Source organism: Neoarius graeffei, chromosome 2 (assembly GCF_027579695.1).
Source record: "Neoarius graeffei isolate fNeoGra1 chromosome 2, fNeoGra1.pri, whole genome shotgun sequence".
Classification (NCBI taxonomy): domain Eukaryota; kingdom Metazoa; phylum Chordata; class Actinopteri; order Siluriformes; family Ariidae; genus Neoarius; species Neoarius graeffei.
The window spans coordinates 39,962,855-39,988,117 of NC_083570.1; the positions used below are offsets into that span (position 1 = coordinate 39,962,855).

The 25,263-nt window shown below is 42.6% G+C and overlaps 2 protein-coding genes across 3 annotated transcripts in view; both read left to right on the forward strand.

Moving 5' to 3' along the window:
• Nucleotides 1-1,183: 1,183 nt before the first annotated feature.
• Nucleotides 1,184-10,813, forward strand: LOC132872688 (heme transporter FLVCR1-like). Of its 2 annotated transcripts, none has more exons than XM_060907675.1 (2): nucleotides 1,184-2,413; nucleotides 9,043-10,813. In XM_060907675.1, exons 1-2 carry the CDS (start codon nucleotides 1,787-1,789, stop codon nucleotides 9,058-9,060), a joined length of 645 nt encoding a protein of 214 aa, XP_060763658.1. In that variant the 5' UTR covers nucleotides 1,184-1,786; the 3' UTR covers nucleotides 9,061-10,813. The 2 variants fall into 2 exon arrangements, with proteins under 2 accessions (XP_060763658.1, XP_060763664.1); XM_060907681.1 differs by lacking the exon at nucleotides 9,043-10,813 and adding an exon at nucleotides 8,540-8,646.
• A 2,332-nt stretch (nucleotides 10,814-13,145) lies between these two features.
• LOC132881580 (heme transporter FLVCR1-like) overlaps nucleotides 13,146-25,263 on the forward strand; it is a 30,189-nt gene continuing 18,071 nt past the window's right edge. Inside the window, exons 1-5 of the mRNA XM_060914202.1 lie at nucleotides 13,146-13,854; nucleotides 16,136-16,280; nucleotides 17,193-17,333; nucleotides 18,558-18,625; nucleotides 24,704-24,807. Of these exons, the coding sequence (XP_060770185.1) occupies nucleotides 13,219-13,854; nucleotides 16,136-16,280; nucleotides 17,193-17,333; nucleotides 18,558-18,625; nucleotides 24,704-24,807 (1,094 nt within the window). The 5' untranslated portion in view covers nucleotides 13,146-13,218. The remainder of the gene's footprint in view (nucleotides 13,855-16,135; nucleotides 16,281-17,192; nucleotides 17,334-18,557; nucleotides 18,626-24,703; nucleotides 24,808-25,263) is intronic.

Consider the following 25,263-nt stretch of genomic DNA (forward strand, 5'->3'; position numbering starts at 1 on the left):
TGAAAGAAAAAAATAAAAATGTGTACAACAACCATTTTTTAAAAACACGAATGGAACATTAAGTATAGCAACAACAAAAATTGTAAGGGGGGTCGCTGTTGTTTATTTGCTCTCCGAGGGGGGGGCTGACTCTCCCACACTTTGAAAACCCCTGTGTTATATGATCTACTGAAAAGACAACAAATGACTGAAAAGACAACTGTTAGCATTCTGAAGTGTTTATTAGAAATTTCCATTACATCCCTCACGCCATCAGACTGTACAACTCCTCTCTAGGGGTGAGGAGGGGTAACAGGAGGACAGAGGATGGGAAGGAGCAGTAGCCTAGCCTAACAATAAGCAATACTGGACAATGTGCAATATCTCTTCTGAGATCGTTGTGTCGTCTACATATTTCCACATGTCAATCGGTGCATAGAGGTCTCATCTCATCTCATTATCTCTAGCCGCTTTATCCTTCTACAGGGTCGCAGGCAAGCTGGAGCCTATCCCAGCCGACTACGGGCGAAAGGCGGGGTACACCCTGGACAAGTCGCCAGGTCATCACAGGGCTGACACATAGACACAGACAACCATTCACACTCACATTCACACCTACGGTCAATTTAGAGTCACCAGTTAACCTAACCTGTATGTCTTTGGGGGAAACCGGAGCACCCGGAGGAAACCCACACGGAAACCCACATGCAAACGCCGCACAGAAAGGCCCTTGCCGGCCACGGGGCTCGAACCCGGACCTTCTTGCTGTGAGGCGATAGCGCTAACCACTACACCACCATGCCACCTCTCCACATATCTTATTTTTTTATATTCGTATATGTAAATAATTTATTTTAATTTATCTAGAAGTTTTCCTCTATTTCTTTTCTCTGTTTATCTGTAATGATGCTGCTGGAATCTTAATTTCCCTGAGGAAACCCTCCCAAAGGGATCAATAAAGTTTTACCTAATCTAATCTAATGTGGAATAAAACAATCGGTGCTTTGGATATTGGATTTTGGTAACTAAAGGTTGATATGTACGTCTTTGTGTATGCTGCTTGAGTGTACTGTTTGATGCACATTGATTTGGAGGGAAACAAACCCACTCTGGTATTCGAAAAAGTCCAACCCTTTCCGGTGAAACATCACCAGTGACGTGGTGTCCTTGTTTAAACGAGCTTCGACACACTGTATCGAATCACTTGGGCTTTGATGCTTCTCTGTGTGTCAACCGTCCCATTGAAGGAAACGCTATATATCACGCCACACCGCGTCATCACGGAGTTTCCTTATGCCGGGCTGGGAGTCAGAGCGGAGAATAATGCAGGGCTCATGCCTTTCTTAGCGCCCGGTTTAACTCCCGCACTACTGGATGAGCTGAGATCGATTCCCGGATGTTACAATGACGCGCGCGTGTTTAACTTCTGCTTTTTAAACAGGCACTACTGGATGAGCTGAGATCCACTCTTAAAACACGTGTTGAAAATAACATAACTTGCGTTGTTTTTTAACACATCTCTATGTCCAGATTGGGACAACAGAACTTTTGTTCATTTTAACACATTATTTGTTATTTGTGCAATTTTGGTGTTAAACATTTCTGAAATATAACACACCTCTTGTTGAAATTAAACTTGCACAAAAGATGTGTTGATTTCCAACACATTCGTTTTAAGAGTGTCGATTCCCTTATGTTACAAAGACGCGCGTGTTTAACTCCTGCTTTTTAAACACGCACTACTGGATGAGCTGAGATCGATTCCCGGATGTTACAGAGAAGCGCGTGAGAGAGAGAGAGCATCATAATGGTGGCGGGTGAGTTGATTCAGGAAGCAGTGAGGCATGGAGACACACCGGCTTCCCCGGATGAATACGACAGTGTAACGGAGTGCAGCGCTGTCAAAGTCACCGTGAAGGAGGAGGAGAACGAGTCGGAGAGCCGCGCCATGCTTCCTGCGGAACAGAACCCTCCTCCTTCTCCTCCTCTTCTCCAGGCCAGACTGTACCGCAGGCGCTTTGCCGTGCTCCTCATCTTCAGCCTGTACTCTCTGCTCAACGCCTTCCAGTGGATCCAGTACAGCATCATCACCAACATCCTCACGCACTTCTACGGCGTGACGAGTGTGATGATCGACTGGCTGTCAGTGGTGTACATGGTGACCTACATCCCGCTCATCTTCCCCGTCACTTGGCTGCTGGACTGCAAAGGGCTGCGCATCACGGCGCTGCTCGGCTCCGGCCTCAACTGCGCAGGCGCGTGGCTGAAGTGTGCGAGTGCCGCACCCGGGCTCTTCTGGGTTACCATGACGGCTCAGGTGGTCTGTTCTGTGGCTCAGGTGTTCATCCTCGGCCTGCCCTCCAGGATCGCGTCTGTGTGGTTCGGGCCCAGAGAGGTGTCCACTGCCTGCGCTGTAGCCGTACTGGGAAACCAGGTGATGACGTCATAGCGTTCATGTCAATGATCCCTGTCCAGGACGCAATAAACTAAGCTCAAACAACTCCTCATATGTGATGGTGCAGTGATTATCATTATTAACTCACAGCAAGAAGGTTCTAGGTTCGAATCTCACACTTTTCTGTGCTCATGTTCTCCCTGTGTCTGCACAGGTTTCCTCCCATTCCAAAAGTTGTCTGGAGCTGGTCAAGCCCAGAAAGTAATCTCATCTCATCTCATTATCTCTAGCCGCTTTATCCTGTCCTACAGGGTCGCAGGCAAGCTGGAGCCTATCCCAGCTGACTACGGGCGAAAGGCGGGATACACCCTGGACAAGTCGCCAGGTCATCACATGGCTGACACATAGACACAGACAACCATTCACACTCACATTCACACCTATGGTCAATTTAGAGTCACCAGTTAACCTAACCTGCATGTCTTTGGACTGTGGGGGAAACCGGAGCACCCGGAGGAAACCCACGGGGACACGGGGAGAACATGCAAACTCCGCACAGAAAGGCCCTCGCCGGCCACGGGGCTTGAACCCGGACCTTCTTGCTGTGAGGCGACAGCGCTAACCACTACACCACCGTGCCGCCCCCCAGAAAGTAATTACTAAAGTAAATCAATCAGTATGTTTTATGGCCAGAATTTCCATGTATCTGGATAAGAAGGCTATGTTGACCTTAGCAGGCGCTATAATTCAGCCCTACTATGATTATGCCTGTTGTTCTTGGTATAATGGCCTTACTAGGTATTTCAAGAAGAAGCTCCAGACCTCACAAAATAAATTAGTAAGGACCATTTTGGATTTGCCCTCAAGAACTCACCTTGATCCTCATCATTTTAAGAGGCTGGGATGGTTAAGGGTAGAGGATAGAGTCTCTCAAATTGAATTGAGCATGGTATATAAGATTGTGGCGGCACGGTGGTGTAGTGGTTAGCGCTGTCGCCTCACAGCAAGAAGGTCCTGGGTTCGAGCCCCGGGGCCGGCGAGGGCCTTTCTGTGTGGAGTTTGCATGTTCTCCCCGTGTCCGCGTGGGTTTCCTCCGGGTGCTCCGGTTTCCCCCACAGTCCAAAGACATGCAGGTTAGGTTAACTGGTGACTCTAAAATTGACCGTAGGTGTGAATGTGAGTGTGAATGGTTGTCTGTGTCTATGTGTCAGCCCTGTGATGACCTGGCGACTTGTCCAGGGTGTACCCCGCCTTTCGCCCGTAGTCAGCTGGGATAGGCTCCAGCTTGCCTGCGACCCTGTAGAAGGATAAAGCGGCTAGAGATAATGAGATGAGATGAGATATAAGATTGTAAATGGAGATGTCCCTAAATATTTAAATAATTTCTTTAGTAGAGTGAGGGACGTTCATAGTTACTTTACTAGGGGGTGTTCCACAGATTTTGTTCCTCCACGAGTGCAAACTAAAATAGGGAAGGATTCCTTTTTATATGTTGCAACTAGTTTGTGGAATAAGTTACCAGGTAATACTAAGGTAATTATTAGTTTGGATGGGTTTAAATGTGCTGTGAAAACATGGCTTAGAGATCAGATAATGTAGGGCTTGTACTTATATAGTATGTATACAATGTTAATCTGATGTGTATACTATGTAATTTTGTTTTACAATTTTAGTAATGTCACAACGCCACTCTTGTCATTTTTACATCTGCTGCCATCCAACATCAAAGGACCACAATGGAAATAAACTTTCGAGCTTTATTGTGTTATCCTGACACTCTGTTTTTAGTTTAAGTATGTGGTGTGGTTTATTTGAAACTAAATCATGTATTTTATTTTTTATATAAATAAATAAAATAAAAAAATAAAATCAATCAATCAAAAAGGCATGCAGGTTACGAAAAATACACAGCCACGAGCCAGTGCATGCTTAGTGCCAGTCCCAAGCCCGGATAGTTTAGGAAGGGTTGTGTCAGGAAGGGCTTCGGATAGTTTGCACTTTAGCAGGCGCTGTACTTTACCGAGCCTAGAAGGGGTTCGGGGGCTGTATTATCCATTATCTGTAGCCGCTTTATCCTGATCTACAGGGTCGCAGGCAAGCTGGAGCCTATCCCAGCTGACCATGGGTGAGAGGCGGGGTACACTCTGGACAAGTCGCCAGGTTCTAGATAGATGGATACTTTAGTTACTAAAACATTGCAGCCATATTGGATGAATTACATTTGTTAACAAATGAAAAATAAATAAATGAATATAAAATTATTAATTTAAAATTTGACTAGAATTGAAATATTAAGATGTAAATGCAAAACAAACTATTCTTAAAATGTTCAGTCTTGCAAGGAGAGCAGGCAAACTTCCTAGAGTTCCTTAATGTGTAAGTGCAATTGTTCCTTGCACGGAGGAGCTTGTAAATCCTATGTCGCGGGTTAGAAATAATCTCACCAAACAGTTTGGATGCCATTGCTTCTCTTCTTTCAACAAGTGTGCAAAGACCGGATTGCCCAAGGGCTTCTCTGTAAGACAAACCAGGGTAGATGATTTTAAAAGCCCGTTTCTGCAACCTTTCTAGGTCGTCACTTAGGTACTCCGGTAGGGCACGGTGATATCCTTGGCAGGTGTATTCAAGGATTGATCGTATACAAGTGACGTAAAACAGTATTAACTCACTGGGTGCAGTGGGCCTGAGGAGAGCCTGGAGGAAAGGAGCCTGTGACTGAAAAAGTTATGCACTGTTGCCATCAAAGAGACAAACTTGTAGCAGACCTGTGACGCAAAAGGTTTTTCAGTCCCATCGCAAGAACTGGCAGTGCAATTCACAGTATGTAGTTAGGTAAAAGATCTTGGTTTAAATAAAAGGCCAGTGTCTAAGACGATCATCAACAAGAGGACCAAGCTCCAAGTCACTGATTCCACCCACACTTACACAACTGTGTGTATTTAAGATGCAAGCTGTATCTGAAATACATACAGTTGTGTCCTGAATAGCTCTCTTTTATTCAGTCTTTTACCTGATTTAAATCATATGACACTAGGTATCAGAGAGATATTGCAGTTGAGGTCAGATAATGTGGGATATAGGGCTATTTTTAGGTTTTTAAATGATACAGGAATTATTAGGAGAATTTAGCACAATAGGATAGTAAACATTCTGGTTCACACTCCTGTCCAGAAGGTGGCGGTAATGCACCTAAAAGCTGTTTGCCAACTGCCATAAAACAATATAAAAGAAGAAGAAAGAAGATTTACCTGATGTGGAAATCCCGCTCTGGTCATTGGTACGCAAGTCTCGCTCTGCCACGAAATCATGGTGCGCCGATCACCGTTGATTGAGAATTCGTGCTCTGTGCGAGGCTTACGGCTAGTTTGACGAACCTGGAACAACATGGGAATGGTGCAGATTTCGCGCCAATTACGAGAAATGCATGCTAATTCTTGCTAATTTGGGTGTTTTGTTAAAAAAAAGTCAAGACATTGATTTTTATGCAGCCAAGTATATTTAATCAACTTTTTTTTTTTTTTTAACGTTTGGTAGCATATTTTGGGTGCCTTTTTAATTTGGGCACCTACGACGTTATCCGTCGCAGGTTTCATGTTGAAAGGCCTGCTTACATTTGGTTTCATTCAACTGCAATCTTTCAGAGCTAGATTGACTAGAAATGGTGTCCACAACAGATTGAATGTTGCTCTCCTGGCCTTTCTCAACTATTTCTGAGATCGTTGTGTCGTCTACATATTTCCACATGTCAATCGGTGCATAGAGGTCTCATCTCATTATCTCTAGCCGCTTTATCCTTCTACAGGGTCGCAGGCAAGCTGGAGCCTATCCCAGCCGACTACGGGCGAAAGGCGGGGTACACCCTGGACAAGTCGCCAGGTCATCACAGGGCTGACACATAGACACAGACAACCATTCACACTCACATTCACACCTACGGTCAATTTAGAGTCACCAGTTAACCTAACCTGCATGTCTTTGGACTGTGGGGGAAACCGGAGCACCTGGAGGAAACCCACGCGGACACGGGGAGAACATGCAAACTCCGCACAGAAAGGCCCTTGCCGGCCACGGGGCTCGAACCCGGACCTTCTTACTGTGAGGTAACAGCGCCAACCACTACACCACCATGCCGCCTCTCCCCATATCTTTTTTTTTTTTTTATATTTGTATATGTAAATACTTTATTTATTTTAATTTATCTAGAAGTTTTCCTCTATTTCTTTTCTCTGTTTATCTGTAATGATGCCGCTGGAATCTTAATTTCCCTGAGGAAACCCTCCCAAAGGGATCAATAAAGTTTTATCTAATCTAATCTAATGTGGAATAAAACAATCGGTGCTTTGGATATTGGATTTTGGTAACTAAAGGTTGACGTGTACGTCTTTGTGTATTCTGCTTGAGTGTACTGTTTGATGCACATTGATTTGGAGGGAAACGAACCCACTCTGGTATTCGAAAAAGTCCAACCATAGTTCGAATTACGGGGGGTACTGGGGGGTACTATACCCCCCCAATGAAGACCCAGTACCCCCCAAAGAGACAAAAATATAAGTTTTGGGGGGGTCCGATATTTTTTCTGATATTGTGAAAAGGAATATATAATTCAAACCAACTCCTATTCGGCATTCTTATTGTAGGAACATTTTAATGTAAATTGATTTCAGACAGACACCCCTATTGTGGACCGTACCATTTTTAGTCACCGCAGCGCTAGAACGCGCTAGAGCAGGGGGTTTCAAAGTGTGGGAGAGTCAGCCCCCCCCCCCCCCCCCCCCCCCCCCCCCCCGCAGAGAGCAAATAAACAACAGCGCCCCCCCTTACAATTTTTGTTGTTGCTATACTTAATGTTCCATTCGTATTTAAAAAATGGGTGTTGTACACATTTTTATTTTTTTCTTTTACACATTTTAAACATCTGTGCTTTTTGAAAGCATCTTTTTTTTTACACATTTAAAACATATGAGCTTTATTAAAACATTTTTTTACACATTTTAAACATCTGTGCTTTGTGAAAACCTCTTTTTTTTTTACATATTTTAAACATCTGTGCTTTTTTTTAAACATCTTGTTTTACACATTTTAAACATCTCATAGCATCGTTAGCTAGCACCTCTTGGCAGACAACACACTGTGGCAGTGGAGCATCTTCAGATCCAGTCCATGAAAATCCAAACTTTAAATAATCGTGGTCATACTTCCTTCTTTTTTTGCTTGGCCCAGACTCTGTCTCCTCACTAACTGTAGCTTTAGGTACTAAAAATCAATCCATTTTGTCTCTGGCAAAGGCTAGCTGAAGTTCGCTAAATGTCCGCAATAGTAACTTATTCTGGTTTATTTTTCCTCACGTTGCACCCCCCCGAAGAACTCTGGCGCCCCCTAGGGGAGACGCGCCCCACACTTTGAAAAGCCCTGCGCTAGAAGCAATAGCTTCTAGTCCACACCGTATTCAGTTGATTCATCAGATACAGTCCATGGGTTTGCAGCAATTTATAGAGTCTGTGGTTTGCAGCAGAAGACGTGCATTGGTAATGTTAGTTGCTAACCAACTTTTAGCCTGTTGAAAATGTGTTATTTTACAACTTTCATTTATTAAAGTGATTTGTTCTTTCAGCTCATGTCACATCTCCAGAGGTGTGACCAGAATGGCATGTGTGGGTGGGCAGTTAGCTCATCTGGGGGGGCAGAAAACAATACCTGAAAAATCGGTGGAAAACCACTACTACAATTACTAGGCCTAATAGTCCAATAATAATAATAATAATAATAATAATAATAATAATAATTCAATTCGGTAATCAAAATATGGTCACACTAGCATAAATCATGACCGTCAATTTTGTTAACAGTGTGGAATTTTTTTATGAAGTTTTTTTTTGTTTTGTTTTTTTGTTTGTTTGTTTTTTTTGTAAAGAAAAAAAAACTATACTAACTTTTTTTGAAAAGCCTGGCTATGCTGAATGGAAATTTAAATGTTGACATTGAAAATGTTGGGATGCACCATCTACTGGTCTTCATGAATAGCTGACCTTTGACCTGGACCATTATCTACAGTACAAGTCTGCGGTTACACTTAGCAAATTCTGAAACAAATTCATTCATGTCTAGATTTTCTGTGATTTCCTTCTCTTGTGCCAGAATGACTAAATTTTTCTTCCTTGAATGCAGCATTGTTCTGCGTAGTGGAGTGAGGATGCGGTTCAAGGTGGAGAAAGAGCTTTCGCATGCAGCTGAAGACACGCCAATGACAAGTGCTGTGACATATATTGAATGCAATATGGGAAAGGCCTCTTTGTACTGCTGAATGCATTAGCATGCTTCAGAGAGGTTAGCATCAGTTGACAATTTATTGAGCAACATTGCTTTTGCCACAGAAATTTCATTTTGCAAGCTTATGCTGTTAAGCTCTGTGCCTGCAAGCACCTGAAGTGGTTTCAGGAGAGAGGGCTCAAGAAAGGACTTTGATTTTGGCAGGAGAAATGATGTGGACCTCATCAGTTCAACATTTCTCTGAGAGAATCTTGTCTCCATCTCTACAATAGCTCTGTCAAGAATGTTTAACATGGCCTTTTTAAAAGTTTGATTAGGAGCTATTTGGTCATCAGAATGCCCAAGTGTTGACAAGACAACGTTATCACCAAGCTGTGAATTAACTTTGCGTTTTCTTTTAGGTGGGGGCGAATTGGTAGGCCTACTTCCACCCTGAGAGAAATGCTCCTGCCAGAATGAGTCACTCCTCATCTCCTTCAGAGTAGCCAGTGAAGCTGTCACCACCTCCCCAGCAGTGCACATATCCACTGCTTGGGCCTGCAGAATGGCATTAGCTGGTTTCAGTGCACCAAGGACCTGAAGGAGGAACTTTCCTGTGTTAAAGAAACACTGTCGTTTTAATTGGGTCGAAAGACCCAATGCCTCTGTGCTGATGTCAAAAGGAGCAGTGTCATCCTCTGCTACATCTGAGAGAAGCCCTCTGATTGTGTCCTCATTGGTGACAATGGACTTCGTGACCTCATAATGACTGGTCCACCGTATTTCCAGTAGTCGTTTCAGTGTAGGTGTGTTGTATGTGTGTGCAACATAATGTCTGTGACAAAATGTGTTTAAAGAATTTGACCAGTCAAAGAACTTCTTTGCCAGGGGTTCTGCTTCCATTGCGTGAACCACTGCCAAATGGAGCTGGTGGTTGTAGCAGTGCACGTATGGAATGTACTTCCCCACTTTGTTTTGCAACAAAGCTTGGACACCACCCCTTCCCCCAGACATGACAGACGCACCATCATAGCACTGACACACTAAATTGTCTGGTCTGTAACCCAGGTCAGTCAAATGTGAAAGAATGTGGTCGGAAATGTACTCAGCATCAAGCTGATGTAGTTCAATTAATCCAATTAGGTGTTCCTTGGGGACAGAGTTTTGGACAAATCTAATTACTACAGACAAATTCTCTATGTTACAGTGATCTCTGGTACCATCACTTTTAATGCAAAGTCCAGGAGAGTCTGCTTTCTCGTATCTGGCTTGGATATTGTTTAGCACCATTTTGGTGAGGGTTTCAATTATTTCATTTTGTATTACGTTTGACGTGTATTTTGCATTGTCTGGGATATGTTTTACAATTTCTGCCAATTTCTCATCTTTTTTGACTGTATATTCAAAAAACTTCAGGAAAAGTCCCTCCTCCCCACCCTCGTGATTGTGACCACGCAGAGCCAGTTCATTGACAGCCAGGAACTGAACGGCCTCCCCAATGCTCTTCACATAGTACCTGTTTTTTTCTATCTGCGTTTGACCCAGCAGGTGAGCTACTGTATGCTTTCACCCGTCTCTGCCCGACGCTGGTGTTCCTGCCACACAGACATTGATCTGACGTGCGGGAGACTCGACACATGTTTCTGGAAGCCGGCGTCTTTTTCAAGGGCTTTTTTCCAATTTGTGAAGCCACGTTTGGTAAATATATCCTCGCGGTCCGAATGTGAAATGTTAAATTTGCGGCAGGCAAAGCAAAAGCTGGCATCGCGGATAACGGAATACTCGAGCCACGGTCGAGAATGATACCAGCTTGCACTAAAGCACCGAAGGGTTTGTCCAAATGGGCGCTTGGGGTAATTAGTTAAAATAGGCTGGGACGGGCTATCCATATTTAAGTTGGAAGGGACGTGCACATCAGAGGTTTGGGAGGACTGCGTACTTTGTGAAATGCAGGGGTTTTGAGTTCCTGAAGCGGCCACAGAACTGCAGGATGGTGCAGACCTATTCAGATCCTGTGAAGGGCTTTGCTCCGCGTTGGCAGCAGCGGTGCTGGGCTCAACAGCGGAGTCAGAAGCTTGCCCAGCGACAGGGGTGGACGAGGTCTGCTTTTTAATGAGCCACCTATGCATGTCTTTTGGTGTTACGTACTAGTTAATAAAATGTTTTAATAACGTCTGTGTGGGTTATGCTTAGTGGCTGGCTGCCTGCCTAGGCTGGCAATTCAACTAGCTAGCACAATCTCCTAGTCTTAATAATAGCAGGCTAGCACAGGCAGACTGCTGTAACTAGCTGACTTATCTACACAAATCAACAAGTAAATGAAACGAACAAGCTCAACTCAACAAAAACTACTACCACTACTTTGTGAAAAGATGACAGAGAAGAACGAAATAGGAACTGTATGGGTGCAAAGTAAACTCCCGCACAGCGTTGTGCTTGCTAGTTGAATGGAGGAGGACTGACACGCCCCCTATTCAAACGAACCAACTGGAAAGCAGTTTTGACTATTGTTCTGCCCCTTAAGGTTACGGAGGGGGGAAACACGATAACAAAAAATAATTAAAGCTATAAACTTTGCAGATATATGCTGTTTTTAAATCAACACCAGCATTTATTCTACCAATACAAGACACAAACAGAGATCATAAATCGTGGCCTTTTTTCTAGCCAGTTTTCTTTGGATGGACAGGGCATTTCTCAGGGGGGCAGGACTTGTCCCTGGCGGGGCAGTGCCCACCCCAGCCCAGCCCAGCCCCCCCCCCCCCCCCCCCCCCCCCCCCGTGGCCACGCCCCGGCTTTATACATTGAATTACTTACCCACTGAGGCCAGAAGGCTACAGTGGACGGACATTAACGTTAGTTACCAATGTTAGTTAGCAAGATAAGCTAAGTCTCTATTTAAATCAAGCTTATTACAGTGTGGTACAGAAACAATTCTCATTTCAAAGGAGAAGAACTCCATATGTTTCCATTCTCATTTTATCATGAATAAATTGTGCCCTTCTGAAATTCATTTGGCACATAGGCCCATCCTGTGTGTGTGATTAGGCACAAGAAGTTCTGATGTAGGCCTAGCTAAGCCTATGTAAAATTACAATCAGAACCTCTGGGGACTGGGGGCAACATAAAAAGAGCCAGGTAGTAGGCTAGCCTAGGCAAAATAGCCTAGTACATGGATGTTTTCTATTGTTTTTACTTACATTCCTTTTGTATTATTTTTAAGATAGTCATAGTTTCATCTCAGTACCCTGTTTGAGTTTATTCACAGAGACAGTAGGCCAAACATGAGGAAAAGAAAAGGGCCAGACATCAGGCATTTTTTTGGTGCTAAAAGAGTAAGTAGTAAATATTAGCACTAAGATCTACAGACAATTACAGTACAAGTGTAGGTGCAGTTAGGTTTTATACACTGTTCATGTGAATAAAGAAAATGGGTTCCCAGCAGACAGGAGAGGCACAGCAGGACGAAAGAGAGCAAGACATTCAGCAGGACTGTTCTGCCTGTGTGTATATACTGTATGTGACTCATTTGTAGTGTTGATACCCAGTTTGTTCTGACAAAGAAGGTTATCAGGTTGCACTGCTGTTTTTCTTCTGTGGTAGTACTGTATGGTTTGTCATGCTTCTTAATGACATTAAAAATTATTGTTCAGAGTTATTGTGTTGAGTTACTGACACCGACTTCCATAGACGAGACGGGACAGGACCGGGGGGGGGGCGATTGATATGATAGTGGACCATGGTGGGGTAATTTGCACTCTGAGTCCAACCCTTTCCGGTGAAACATCACCAGTGACGTGGTGTCCTTGTTTAAACGAGCTTCGACACACTGTATCGAATCACTTGGGCTTTGATGCTTCTCTGTGTGTCAACCGTCCCATTGAAGGAAACGCTATATATCACGCCACACCGCGTCATCACGGAGTTTCCTTATGCCGGGCTGGGAGTCAGAGCGGAGAATAATGCAGGGCTCATGCCTTTCTTAGCGCCCGGTTTAACTCCCGCACTACTGGATGAGCTGAGTTCGCTTCCCGGATGTTATAAAGATGCGCGTGTTTAACTCCTGCTTTTTAAACACGCACGACTGGATGAGCTGAGATCGATTCCCTTATGTTACAAAGACGCACGTGTTTAACTCCTGCTGTTTAAACACGCACGACTGGATGAGCTGAGATCGATTCCCGGATGTTACAAAGACCCGCGTGTTTAACTCCTGCTTTTTAAACACGCACGACTGGATGAGCTGAGATCGATTCCCTTATGTTACAAAGACGCGCGTGTTTAACTCCTGCTTTTTAACCCTTTGGTGACTGACCCCTTGAAAATGGTTCCTCCAGGAACTATGACTTTTCAGTTGTCAAGACAACAGAAGAACTAAAATACAAAAACAGAAAGATACGTCACAATGCTCTTGTGCACAAAACAAAATGCTCTTGTATTTTAGTTTTTCCGTTGTCTTGACGACTGAAACGTCATCGTTCCTGGAGGAACCATGTTCAAGGGGTCAGTCACCAAAGGGTTAAACACGCACTACTGGATGAGCTGAGATCGATTCCCGGATGTTACAGAGAAGCGCGTGAGAGAGAGAGAGCATCATAATGGTGGCGGGTGAGTTGATTCAGGAAGCAGTGAGGCACGGAGACACACCGGCTTCCCCGGATGAATACGACAGTGTAACGGAGTGCAGCGCTGTCAAAGTCACCGTGAAGGAGGAGGAGAACGAGTCGGAGAGCCGCGCCATGCTTCCTGCGGAACAGAACCCTCCTCCTCCTCCTTCTCCTCCTCCTCTTCTCCAGACCAGGCTGTACCGCAGGCGCTTTGCCGTGCTCCTCATCTTCAGCCTGTACTCTCTGCTCAACGCCTTCCAGTGGATCCAGTACAGCATCATCACCAACATCTTCACGCACTTCTACGGCGTGACGAGTGTGATGATCGACTGGCTGTCAGTGGTGTACATGGTGGCCTACATCCCGCTCATCTTCCCCGTCACTTGGCTGCTGGACTGCAAAGGGCTGCGCATCACGGCGCTGCTCGGCTCCGGCCTCAACTGCGCAGGCGCGTGGCTGAAGTGTGCGAGTGCCGCACCCGGGCTCTTCTGGGTTACCATGACGGCTCAGGTGGTCTGTTCTGTGGCTCAGGTGTTCATCCTCGGCCTGCCCTCCAGGATCGCGTCTGTGTGGTTCGGGCCCAGAGAGGTGTCCACTGCCTGCGCTGTAGCCGTACTGGGAAACCAGGTGATGACGTCATAGCGTTCATGTCAATGATCCCTGTCCAGGACGCAATAAACTAAGCTCAAACAACTCCTCATATGTGATGGTGCAGTGATTATCATTATTAACTCACAGCAAGAAGGTTCTAGGTTCGAATCTCACAATTTTCTGTGCTCATGTTCTCCCTGTGTCTGCACAGGTTTCCTCCCATTCCAAAAGTTGTCTGGAGCTGGTCAAGCCCAGAAAGTAATCTCATCTCATCTCATTATCTCTAGCCGCTTTATCCTGTCCTACAGGGTCGCAGGCAAGCTGGAGCCTATCCCAGCTGACTACGGGCGAAAGGCGGGGTACACCCTGGACAAGTCGCCAGGTCATCACAGGGCTGACACATAGACACAGACAACCATTCACACTCACACCTACGGTCAATTTAGAGTCACCAGTTAACCTAACCTGCATGTCTTTGGACTGTGGGGGAAACCGGAGCACCCGGAGGAAACCCACGCGGACACGGGGAGAACATGCAAACTCCGCACAGAAAGGCCCTCGCCGGCCACGGGGCTTGAACCCGGACCTTCTTGCTGTGAGGTGACAGCGCTAACCACTACACCACCGTGCCGCCCCTGCATAGAGGTCGTTGATCATAATGAGAAATAACCAGGGGCCTAATTTGGTCCCCTGAGGAACGCCAGCAGACACAGAGTGCCATTCAGAAAAACAGTCTTGTGCTAATTGCAGGTTATCGCAGGGCTCCCCATATTATCAATAATAAATAAAGAAAAGCTTACCTTGTTCTATTATATGTTGAAGTCATCAAAACTGGTGTTTGTCTGTGCTTTGGGATTAGTTGTTTGAGGGTTAGGGCTAGCGTGACTTTTCGTGTATTTTAGCACCTGCTAAAGTACAGTGGTCCCAGGGCTTCCAGTGTAAAAACCTATGCCAGATCAAATATGCAGAACAGATCCGTTGTGGTGACCCCTAACAGGAGCAACCGAAAAAAGAAAACAACTCCTATATCAGGGGTATATATATATATATATATATATATATATATATATATATATATATTAGTTACATCATAAAATACTGATACAGTTCCATCATTCTGTCGCTAAACGAACAGCTGATCACACCGAGGTGCTCGCTGAGCACCGATATTTATTAGTTTGGTCCTGCGTTTCCTTTCCTTCACAACATAACATCCTTTTCTTCTCGCTTTCTGTTACTGTTGCCAGTTTTCCATGTTTCATTCACGTCCTCCATTTTCCTCTCCTGTTTCAAATTTGTATGCCACAATAACTTGCATGAACAGGGAAAGCCCACCATGTAATGCATGACATAGTATCTTGAATTGCGTCATGGTGAAGCAGGAAAAGATGGTGGAGAATTTAGGGCCACTTGGCTCTAAATTCATTAATTGTTCTATTAAAAAAAAAACGAATAAAATTGGAAGTCTGTAATTTGAATTCAGCAACTTTCGGTCCACTAAACAAAAATAACTGGCTGTCAGTGAAAATTCTTTTTATGACCGACACTTGAAAAATCAGAAAGGCAGTCTAACTTTAAAATTTGTTGAATTTTTTTTTTTTTTTTAGACTGGCTCAAAAGCACAAAGAAGTTTGAAAGTTACAGGACTGAAATGTCCGATGAAGAATTAAATAAACGTTTAAAGTTGTTTTATACCTCGGCACGACGGCACTTTCTACAAAAAAAAGCCAAACCAACCACTGCTAAAGTCAATTTATACAGCCATTGATAGGTTAAGAAGTCACCTAAGACGTTTTGTATAAAGTTATTTTTTAATTTTGCAGAAAATAAAAATGCTTTGTTTCTCAAAATCCAGTGAATGTGGATAGAATAAAACATTTATTCCACTCAGTTTTGTCCTGCATGGCTTATAGCAGACTCTGTGCTACACGCCTCGTTGGCTATCAGCTCATGTATGACTTGGTTTCATGGAATAATTGTTAATTATTTATTTGCACCCAAACACAATCACACTTAATCACTGGGCTTTAAATAGCCTCTCGAAGCTATTCTTAAGAAACGATGTTGTGTTCATTGGAGACGTAACAAATTGAATGAGGAGGTGCATGTTCTTGGTGGGTGTTGAATAATGTGTATGGAGGCATGTTTCGTTTATTGGCTGTTTATTTATTTAATGCTGTAATTAAGCTTAGGTTAAAATATTGCTTAGCACGATGTGTATAAAGTGCAATAGAAAACTCCTGAGGCTCAGTTTTGATAACGTGAAATCTTGTTTAAAGTGTGATGTGACGTGACTCTCTTTCTCTCTAACACACAGCTGGGCGTAGCTATAGGGTTTCTGCTCCCGCCTGTCCTGGTCCCAAACACACAAGATGATAAAGGACTGATGGGCCACAATATAAGCATAATGTTCTACGGAACAGCTGCCATCTCAACCTTGCTGTTCATTTTAACAATCATTGGTAAGTTTGCAATCCATTCAAGTCAGTTTGTCAACCTGCCATACCAGAGAGCAGAACAAATAGGATTGCCAACATAAAAATCAAGATAGTATACAGTGGTGCTTGAAAGTTTGTGAACCCTTTAGAATTTTCTATATTTCTGCATAAATATGACCGTAAGCATCATCAGATTTTCACACAAGTCCTAAAAGTAGATAAAGAGAACCCAGTTAAACAAATGAGACAAAAATATTATACTTGGTCATTTATTTATTGAGGAAAAGGATCCAATATTACATATCTGTGAGTGGCAAAAGTATGCGAACCTCTAGGATTAGCAGTTAATTTGAAGATGAAATTAGAGTCAGGTGTTTTCAATCAACGGGATGACAATCAGGTGTGAGTGGGCACCCTGTTTTATTTAAAGAACAGGGATCTATCAAAGTCTGATCTTCACAACACATGTTTGTGGAAGTGTATCATGGCACGGACAAAGGAGATTTCTGAGGACCTCAGAAAAAGCATTGTTGATGCTCATCAGGCTGGAAAAGGTTACAAAACCATCTCTAAAGAGTTTGGACTCCACCAATCCACAGTCAGACAGATTGTGTACAAATTCAAGTCTTGTCTGCTTGTCTGCTGCACAAGGGGGTCACACCAGTTACTGAAAGCAAAGGTTCACATCCTTTTGCCACTCACAGATATGTAATATTGGATCATTTTTCTCAATAAATAAATGACCAAGTATAATATTTTTGTCTCATTTGTTTAACTGGGTTCTCTTTATCTACTTGTGTGAAAATCTGATGATGTTTTAGGTCATATTTATGCAGAAATATAGAAAATTCTAAAGGGTTCACAAACTTTCAAGCACCACTGTACAAGAGTGATTTGTTAAGACTTATTACATCTCTCTCTCTCTCTCTCTCTCAGTCATTCAAGACAGACCCCCTTTACCGCCGAGTCAAGCTCAGGCAGTGTTACCCACAGGCCTAGCTGAAGATTATTCCTATAAGCAGTCCATCATTAATCTATTCAAGAGCAAGCCGTTCATCCTGCTCCTGCTGAGTTACGGTGAGATTTGTTGAGTTTTCTGTCTTTCACCTGCATTATGAAGAGCAGTGTTCATCAGTGTCATTCCCTCAATACTTTTACTGTGACTTTATGAAACAGGCAAAAGTAGTGTACTCATCTTTTTATCTTTAACACTCTAGTGTCATTTTAAATGCTTTATATTTTCTTATCGTCATTTGTTATTGCTACACCGTCCCACTCACACCTGCATGTTTGCGTGGAGCGGTGCGGCTGCCTGTGGCTTAGTTATTGCTAGTGATTCTGTATCATCTGAAAATGGTTTTTAAATTATTAATCATGGGGGAAGCTATGGCCTAATGGTTAGAGAAGCAGCTTTGGGACCGAAAGGTTGCCGGTTTGATTCCCTGGACCAGCAGGAATGGCTGAAGTGCCCTTGAGCAAGTCTTCAGGCTTGTACTACTCAAGTCCAGGATTCCGACTCGTGCCCTAATTTTAAGGACTCTTGACTTGGACTTGAGCACTGATGACTTGGACTCGGACTCGTGCATTAACTGCATTTGGACTTGTAAACTGAAGACGAGGACTCAGATTTTTTCTTTATTTTTTGTAACATGCCATAATAATTTGGCATATTTTATATCTACATTAACTTTTATACTAATTTAATGCAAGAGAACGCACATTCACCTGTTCATACGTGATGTTCAGGAACAAACTAACGTTAATGGCGCTACAATGCCTGGAGAGAACGTCCCGAGGATTGTCCGCTTTGCTTATACAGACTTCTCATTCAGTGGGGAAAAAATGCACTGCTATGTGTTCCATATGTAGAAGAACTACTGAGGAGACGACGGGGACAACCTTGAACTTCAGTCGTTATTTGGCAAGACTCCACCCAGAGAAGGAAGTGACACGCTATGTTCATTGCTCTATTGATAGTGGGCGGGGCTTGCTGAGCGATGAACAAGCTTTTTATCTGTAGCCTATTAACTAAAACGGGGCGGTCGAGCAGTAACGTTAGTCCAACACAGTAGCAGAGACGCTTTCACATAAACGCAGCAACAGCCACCGTCACATGGTGTGGGTGGAGTCTTGTTCTTGGACTCGACTCAGTTTTTTTTAGTGACTTGGACTTGAACACTGGAGACTTGAGACTGGACTTGGACTTGAGGTTTAGTGGCTCGACTACAACATTGCAAGGCACCCAACCCCCCAATCAGTTGGCGAATGGAAGCAGTGAATGAATGTTTGTTTGTTTTTCAGGCATCATGACCGGATCATACTATTCAGTGTCCACGCTCCTCAACCAAATGATCATCACTCATTATCAGGCAAGGGTTTTTTTTCATTATTCTTCTAGTTTATGATGGATTGGTGTGTTTGTGTCATCTGTCCATGCGTGAGATTCTCCTTAGCGAGTAGTTGAATGTGATTTTATAAGGAATTATAATTGTAACCAGCAGATGGTTGGAGTTGGAATTGATTTGGACAGGATTAAGGTCAGATGGCTGGAATAGTTTTTAAAGTTTTCAGGGGATTTGATGCATATGAATTAATAACAAGCAAGGCTAGTCTTTCATAGATCAGATTCTGGAGCCAGGAGACCAGCCAAGAGCCAGAAGCACAGGAAATATATTCAAGTGCACAAAAAAAAGTGAACTAAACAAGACGATGTGATGTGCAGTAATTTACAGGGTATGTTTGGTCAGATTCGGTCTGATCTGTTTCTAAAAACATGCAGCTTAAAGGAGAACTAAAGGCAATTAAAAAAAATCAAAATTCTATTTCTCATTTTATTAAATATAGGAATGCATTTTTGATAGCTATTTTGTCACTGTTATAGCAAGTTATGAGTGTTTGAAATATGCTATGTAATATATCAGTCCATATGTCAAAGCGATGGCCATAAACGAGATTCGCTGAGACCTGTGCGAGACATTGTAGGACGGAAGTAAAACGTACAGCGGAAATCAAAGCAACCAACGTCTGCCAACATTGTCAAAAGATGCGCGCGCCCTCCTTCAAATGCTGATGTAATCAAGCCAGAAGTTTTGTTTGTTTTGATAGCAATCAGGAAAGTTTGAAAAAAGTAGGCAGTAATCATCATTTAAGCTTGTTTTTGTGCAATATTTCGTTTGGAGGGCCGCACGGTGGTGTAGTGGTTAGCGCTATCGCCTCACAGCAAGAAGGTCCGGGCTCGAGCCCCATGGCCGACGAGGGCCTTTCTGTGCGGAGTTTGCATGTTGTCCCCGTGTCCGCGTGGGTTTCCTCCGGGTGCTCCGGTTTCCCCCACAGTCCAAAGACATGCAGGTTAGGTTAACTGATGACTCTAAATTGACCGTAGGTGTGAGTGTGAATGGTTGTCTGTGTGTATGTGTCAGCCTTGTGATGACCTGGCGACTTGTCCAGGGTGTACCCTGCCTTTCGCCTGTAGTCAGCTGGGATAGGCTCCAGCTTGCCTGCGACCCTGTAGAACAGGATAAAGCGGCTAGAGATAATGAGATGAGATTTCTTTTGGAAAATAGTTTTTAAAATGGCAGCACTTACACCTGGCTGACACTTCACGTTTCAAAGTCTCGCACAAGTCTCGTGAAGATCGCGCGGATAAGTGACGCCTGCCGTGGACCAAACGAACTAAATTCAACATGGCTAAAAACCGAACAGGCTGAAAAGTATAATATTTAATTGCAATTAGTTGCCAGTATGAGTCATGATACAAGGTTACTAAAACCAAAAATGGAACTGAATAACACAATTAAGAAATAAAGCAAGTTTAAAAATGACTTCAGTTCCCCTTTAAATACAACATCTTCGGGTACACAATAAGATGGACCCCAGTAAGATAGGCCGAGATTTTTTTTTTTTTTAAAGCACTTTTTTTCATACAGCAAGGTCATAATCATATTCTCAGAATAACAGATTTATGTGTCAGTTATTGTAATACTTCAAAAAAGTCATCATGATTAATTTGGATAAAACTCAAGTGAACATAATTGCATGAACTAAAGTAAAGTAGGGAAACATCACATAGTGGTGGAGATGGAGGTATCCCTGTCCACACTGTTTAATGTAGTTTTCAGAATTATCTTTTTTTTTTTTATGATCGATCATTCTTGTTTGAAGTTTCTATGTTCATTTTATTTGCTCAGGAATCTTATCTCAACCTTTTACACATAACTTTTCTTCCTCCTGGTGTGTTACTGAGAGGAAATGATGCAACTTCCTCTTCAATCTCAAAAGCTAAACCCATGGAAGTGCACTGCTGCCATGCTTTGCCGTCAAAAGAAGTTTGGAAAAAAAAATAGGATGTGTTCTCCTATTACCACAGGCAATGGACAAATGATTAATTTCAAGCTCTAAAAGTTATGATTTTATTAGTACCGTGTGCCTTTATTTATTTTATTTTGCCATCAAGAAGCCATTTTTTCCAAAAGAAAAACCCAGAAGATGCAAAAATGAAACGTTATGCACATTCACATACAGTACCAGTCAAAAGTTTGGAGACACCTTCTAATTTATTGTTTTTCTTTATTTTTATTAATTAAAAGACACTTCATGTCTTAAAGTAATGATGAATGTTGTTTCTTTTTACTTAGTTGAGCGGTTCTTGACATAATAGGAATACTACAGTTGTGGAATAGGGCTACTTACTGTATTTATTATTTTATTTACTATTTGATGAGTCCAAACACATTAAGAAGGCAAGAACTTGCATTAATTAGCTTTTGACGAGGCACACCGGTTGATTGAAAAGCATTCCAGGTGACTACCCCATGAAGCTGGTTAAGATAATGCCAATAGTGTGCAAAGTGTCAAGGTAAACGCTGGATACATTGAAGAATCTAAAATATGAAGTATGTTTTGTTTAACACTATTTTTGTTTGTTTGTTTGTTTGTTTACCACAAAATTCCAGATACATTCCATATGTTATTTCATAGTTTTGGTGTCTTCAGTATTGTTCTACAATGTAGTATAAAATAGTCAAAATACAGAAAAAGCTACGAGGGTACTTCAAAAAGTTCTTGGCCTCATCCGGAAACAAGGGGCGTCACTCCCATTTTGGGGCATAACTGTATACTATAAAACCTTTCTATTACCGTCCACGAAAACTCAAATGAAAGGAGCGATCACAGAAAAAAAATGAGAGGAACACTTCGAGCTGGCGTGATGTTGCTCTAGGACGATGCACCCGTCCACACAGCACAGTGGCACAAGCAGCCAAATGTGGCTTTGAACTGTTGCCCCATGCACTTTTACTCACCCGATCTGGCACCATTGGACTTCTATCAGTTTCCCAAACTGAAATCCCACTCGTGTGGTCGCCATTTTCAGAGTGATGAAGTCATCCATGATGTTGAGGATCTGGAGGCTCAAGATGTCATCATCTTCTGTGAAGGGTTAAGGTGGGCTTTTTTTTTTTCTCCCTTCCTTTCCCAGTTGTCATTTCAACCATACAGTTGGTACAGTACACAGTTAAAACAACGTTTCTCCAGGACCATGGTGTCGCGTTAAACATCACAGTACTACAAATCTACAATACAACAAAGTGCAAGAGTGCAACACTGCAGACAATGAACGACACAACATAAGGTGCAGCATAAGGGATAGTGAAACTTGAACAGTGGTGGACTAAGTGCATTGAAGTTAAAGGAGACTATGTTGAAAAATAATGCAAGAACAATCTTTCACCCATGATGTTTTCTGGGTGAGGCCAAGACCTTTCTGAAGTGCCCTTGTATGAATGAGTAGGTGTGTCCAAACTTTTGACTGGCACTGTATGTATTAAAAGTGACCTATTATTTCTTGTTTCAACAAGTTGACGCAGTTTAGTGTAAACAATCACACCTATTTGCATGTTTGAATGTACACCGTGTACAATGGTGCTTGAAAGTTTGTGAACCCTTTAGAATTTTCTATATTTCTGCATAAATATGACCGAAAACATCAAATTTTCACACAAGTCCTAAAAGTAGAGAAAGAGAACCCAGTTAAACAAATGAGACAAAAATATTATACTTGGTCATTTATTTATTGAGGAAAATGATCCAATATTACATATCTGTGAATGGCAAAAGTATGTGAACCTCTAGGATTAGCAGTTAATTTGAAGGTGAAATTAGAGTCAGGTGTTTTCAATCAATGGGTTGACAATGAGGTGTGAGTGGGCGCCCTGTTTTATTTAAAGAACAGGGATCTATCAAAGTCTGAGCTTCACAACACGTTTGTGGAAGTGCATCATGGCACGAACAAAGGAAATTTCTGAGGACCTCAGAAAAAGTGTTGTTGATGCTCATCAGGCTGGAAAAGGTTACAAAACCATCTCTAAAGAGTTTGGACTCCACCAATCCACAGTCAGACATTTGCGTACAAATGGAGGAAATTCAAGACCATTGTTACCTTCCCCAGGAGTGGTCGACCAACAAAGATCACTCCAAGAACAAGGTGTGTAATAGTCGGTGAGGTCACAAAGGACCCCAGAGTAACTTCTAAGCAACTGAAGGCCTCTCTCACATTGGCTAATGTTAATGTTCATGAGTCTACCATCAGGAGAACACTGAACAACAATGGTGTGCATGGCAGGGTTGCAAGGAGAAAGCCACTGCTCTCCAAAAAGAACATTGCTGCTCGTCTGCAGTTTGCTAAAGATCACGTGGACAAGCCAGAAGGCTATTGGAAAAATGTTTTGTGGACGGATGAGATGAAAATAGAACTTTTTGGTTTAAATGAGAAGCGTTATGTTTGGAGAAAGGAAAACCCTGTATTCCGGCATAAGAACCTTATCCCATCTGTGAAACATGGTGGTGGTAGTATCATGGTTTGGGGCTGTTTGGCTGCATCTGGGCCAGGATGGCTTGACATCATTGATGGAACAATGAATTCTGAATGATACCAGCAAATTCTAAAGGAAAATGTCAGGACATCTGTCCATGAACTGAAACTCAAGAGAAGGTGGGTCATGCAGCAAGACAATGACCCTAAGCACACAAGTTGTTCTACCAAAGAATGGTTAAAGAAGAATAAAGTTCATGTTTTGGAATGGCCAAGTCAAAGTCCTGACCTTAATCCAATCGAAATGTTGTGGAAGGACCTGAAGTGAGTAGTTCATGTGAGGAAACCCACCAACATCCCAGAGTTGAAGCTGTTCTGTACGGAGGAATGGGCTAAAATTCCTCCAAGCTGGTCTGCAGGACTGATCAACAGTTACCGGAAATGTTTAGTTGCAGTTATTGCTGCACAGGGGGGTCACACCAGATACTGAAAGCAAAGGTTCACATACTTTTGCCACTCGGATATATAATATTGGATCATTTTCCTTAATAAATAAATGACCAAGTATAATATTTTTGTCTCATTTGTTTAACTGGGTTCTCTTTATCTACTTTCTAGGACTTGTGTGAAAATCTGATGTTTTAGGTCATATTTATGCAGAAATATAGAAAATTCTAAAGGGTTCACAAACTTTCAAGCACCACTGTACATTAGCAGCTTGAAGTGACTCAAATTTTTTTTTTTGCCTTAATGTGGCACGATTGGTGCGTCAAACATATCACACGTCCCTCTCAGTGAGGGACAGGTCAGTTCTGTTATCTGTCAGAGCGCAGGCAGATGCAGGGGAGAGCGAGTGAGGCACAAATTGTAGTCAGGAAACGAGCAGAGGTCGATTGATCAGCAAACAGGGTCATACAGGAAAGATGAGGAAATGAGGTTGAAAAAGTTAACGAGAACGGTGGTCTTTATCAGGAAGTCAGCCAGGAAATCAAACAGCTCAGTGTAGTCAGGTACAGGACACAGAACAATACTTCACGAGGTGTGTTTGTGACTGCTGAGCTTATATAGGGAAGGTGACTGCGGGATAATTGGAGGCAGGTGATGTAGTTAATACTCTGGGGGGGGCTGCAAATTGTGGGAAGTGTAGACTGGAGCGGCCATGTTTAGAGGCTGCTCCGAACTCCGGTTTTCATTTAAATATTTAACAGTCAAATTGAAGAGAATTGGTCAATTAATAGTTATTGATTTTGATTAAAATATCTGATGTCAGATTTTGGGATGGTGTATTTTTATTTATTTATTTAATAAACAGATGCATTTGCCAAATATGAATCTGTTTCAATGAATTTTGTCCTGGATAAATTTTTATCCTGGTCTTACTTGTGTTTTTAACTAAAAACTGGTTCTCTGGTTAACTGTCAGGGTTTATTTTATTACAAATGAAAGGAAAATGCTGTAGGTTTATCATGCACAGGATTTGTAAAACTTAACATGTTTCATGAGTGAAAATGGTTATGGTGGTTATTTATAGATATTTGATTTGCGTCTTGTCCAGATTAGGATGTCAGGTTTTGGCCAAACAAGTGAAAAATAGATGGCTCTTGTGTTCTGTACACTATATTAACCAGCTTTCTTGCAGGGCGAGGAGCTGAATGCAGGCAGAATTGGCCTCACGCTGGTCATAGCTGGAATGGTCGGCTCCATCATTTGCGGGCTGTGGCTGGACCATACGAAAACCTACAAGTATGTGAACTCTTGGATGAGCAGATTTCTTACATGGTGTTAAGAGCAGTTAATTAGAGCAGGATTAGCCCTCATTGGCTTCAATACCATTGCTATAATCATTGTTTAATGGTTCACGAAGTATTATATTTCAGCTGAACTTGGCAAAATATCAGGGAGCCTTAACATGACTTTACAGTAATGTAGAATATAATGTGGCGATGAAATGAAGAATTTAAAACTCAGGAAAGAAAAGAGAAGTGCTTTTAGCAGTTAGTTACTGTGTGTAGGTTATTTCTTGTTACTTTTTTAATCAGTTTCACCAGTGATCCAGATAACACATGCAGCTTTACTCAGATATCACCACAACATGGCTAAATTAGGTCTCGATGACCTTTTTAGATCGTTTGCTAATTGTGACGACGTCAGTACATCTCCACTTTGATCGCTATTCATAACTTATTTGGAATTCAGGTG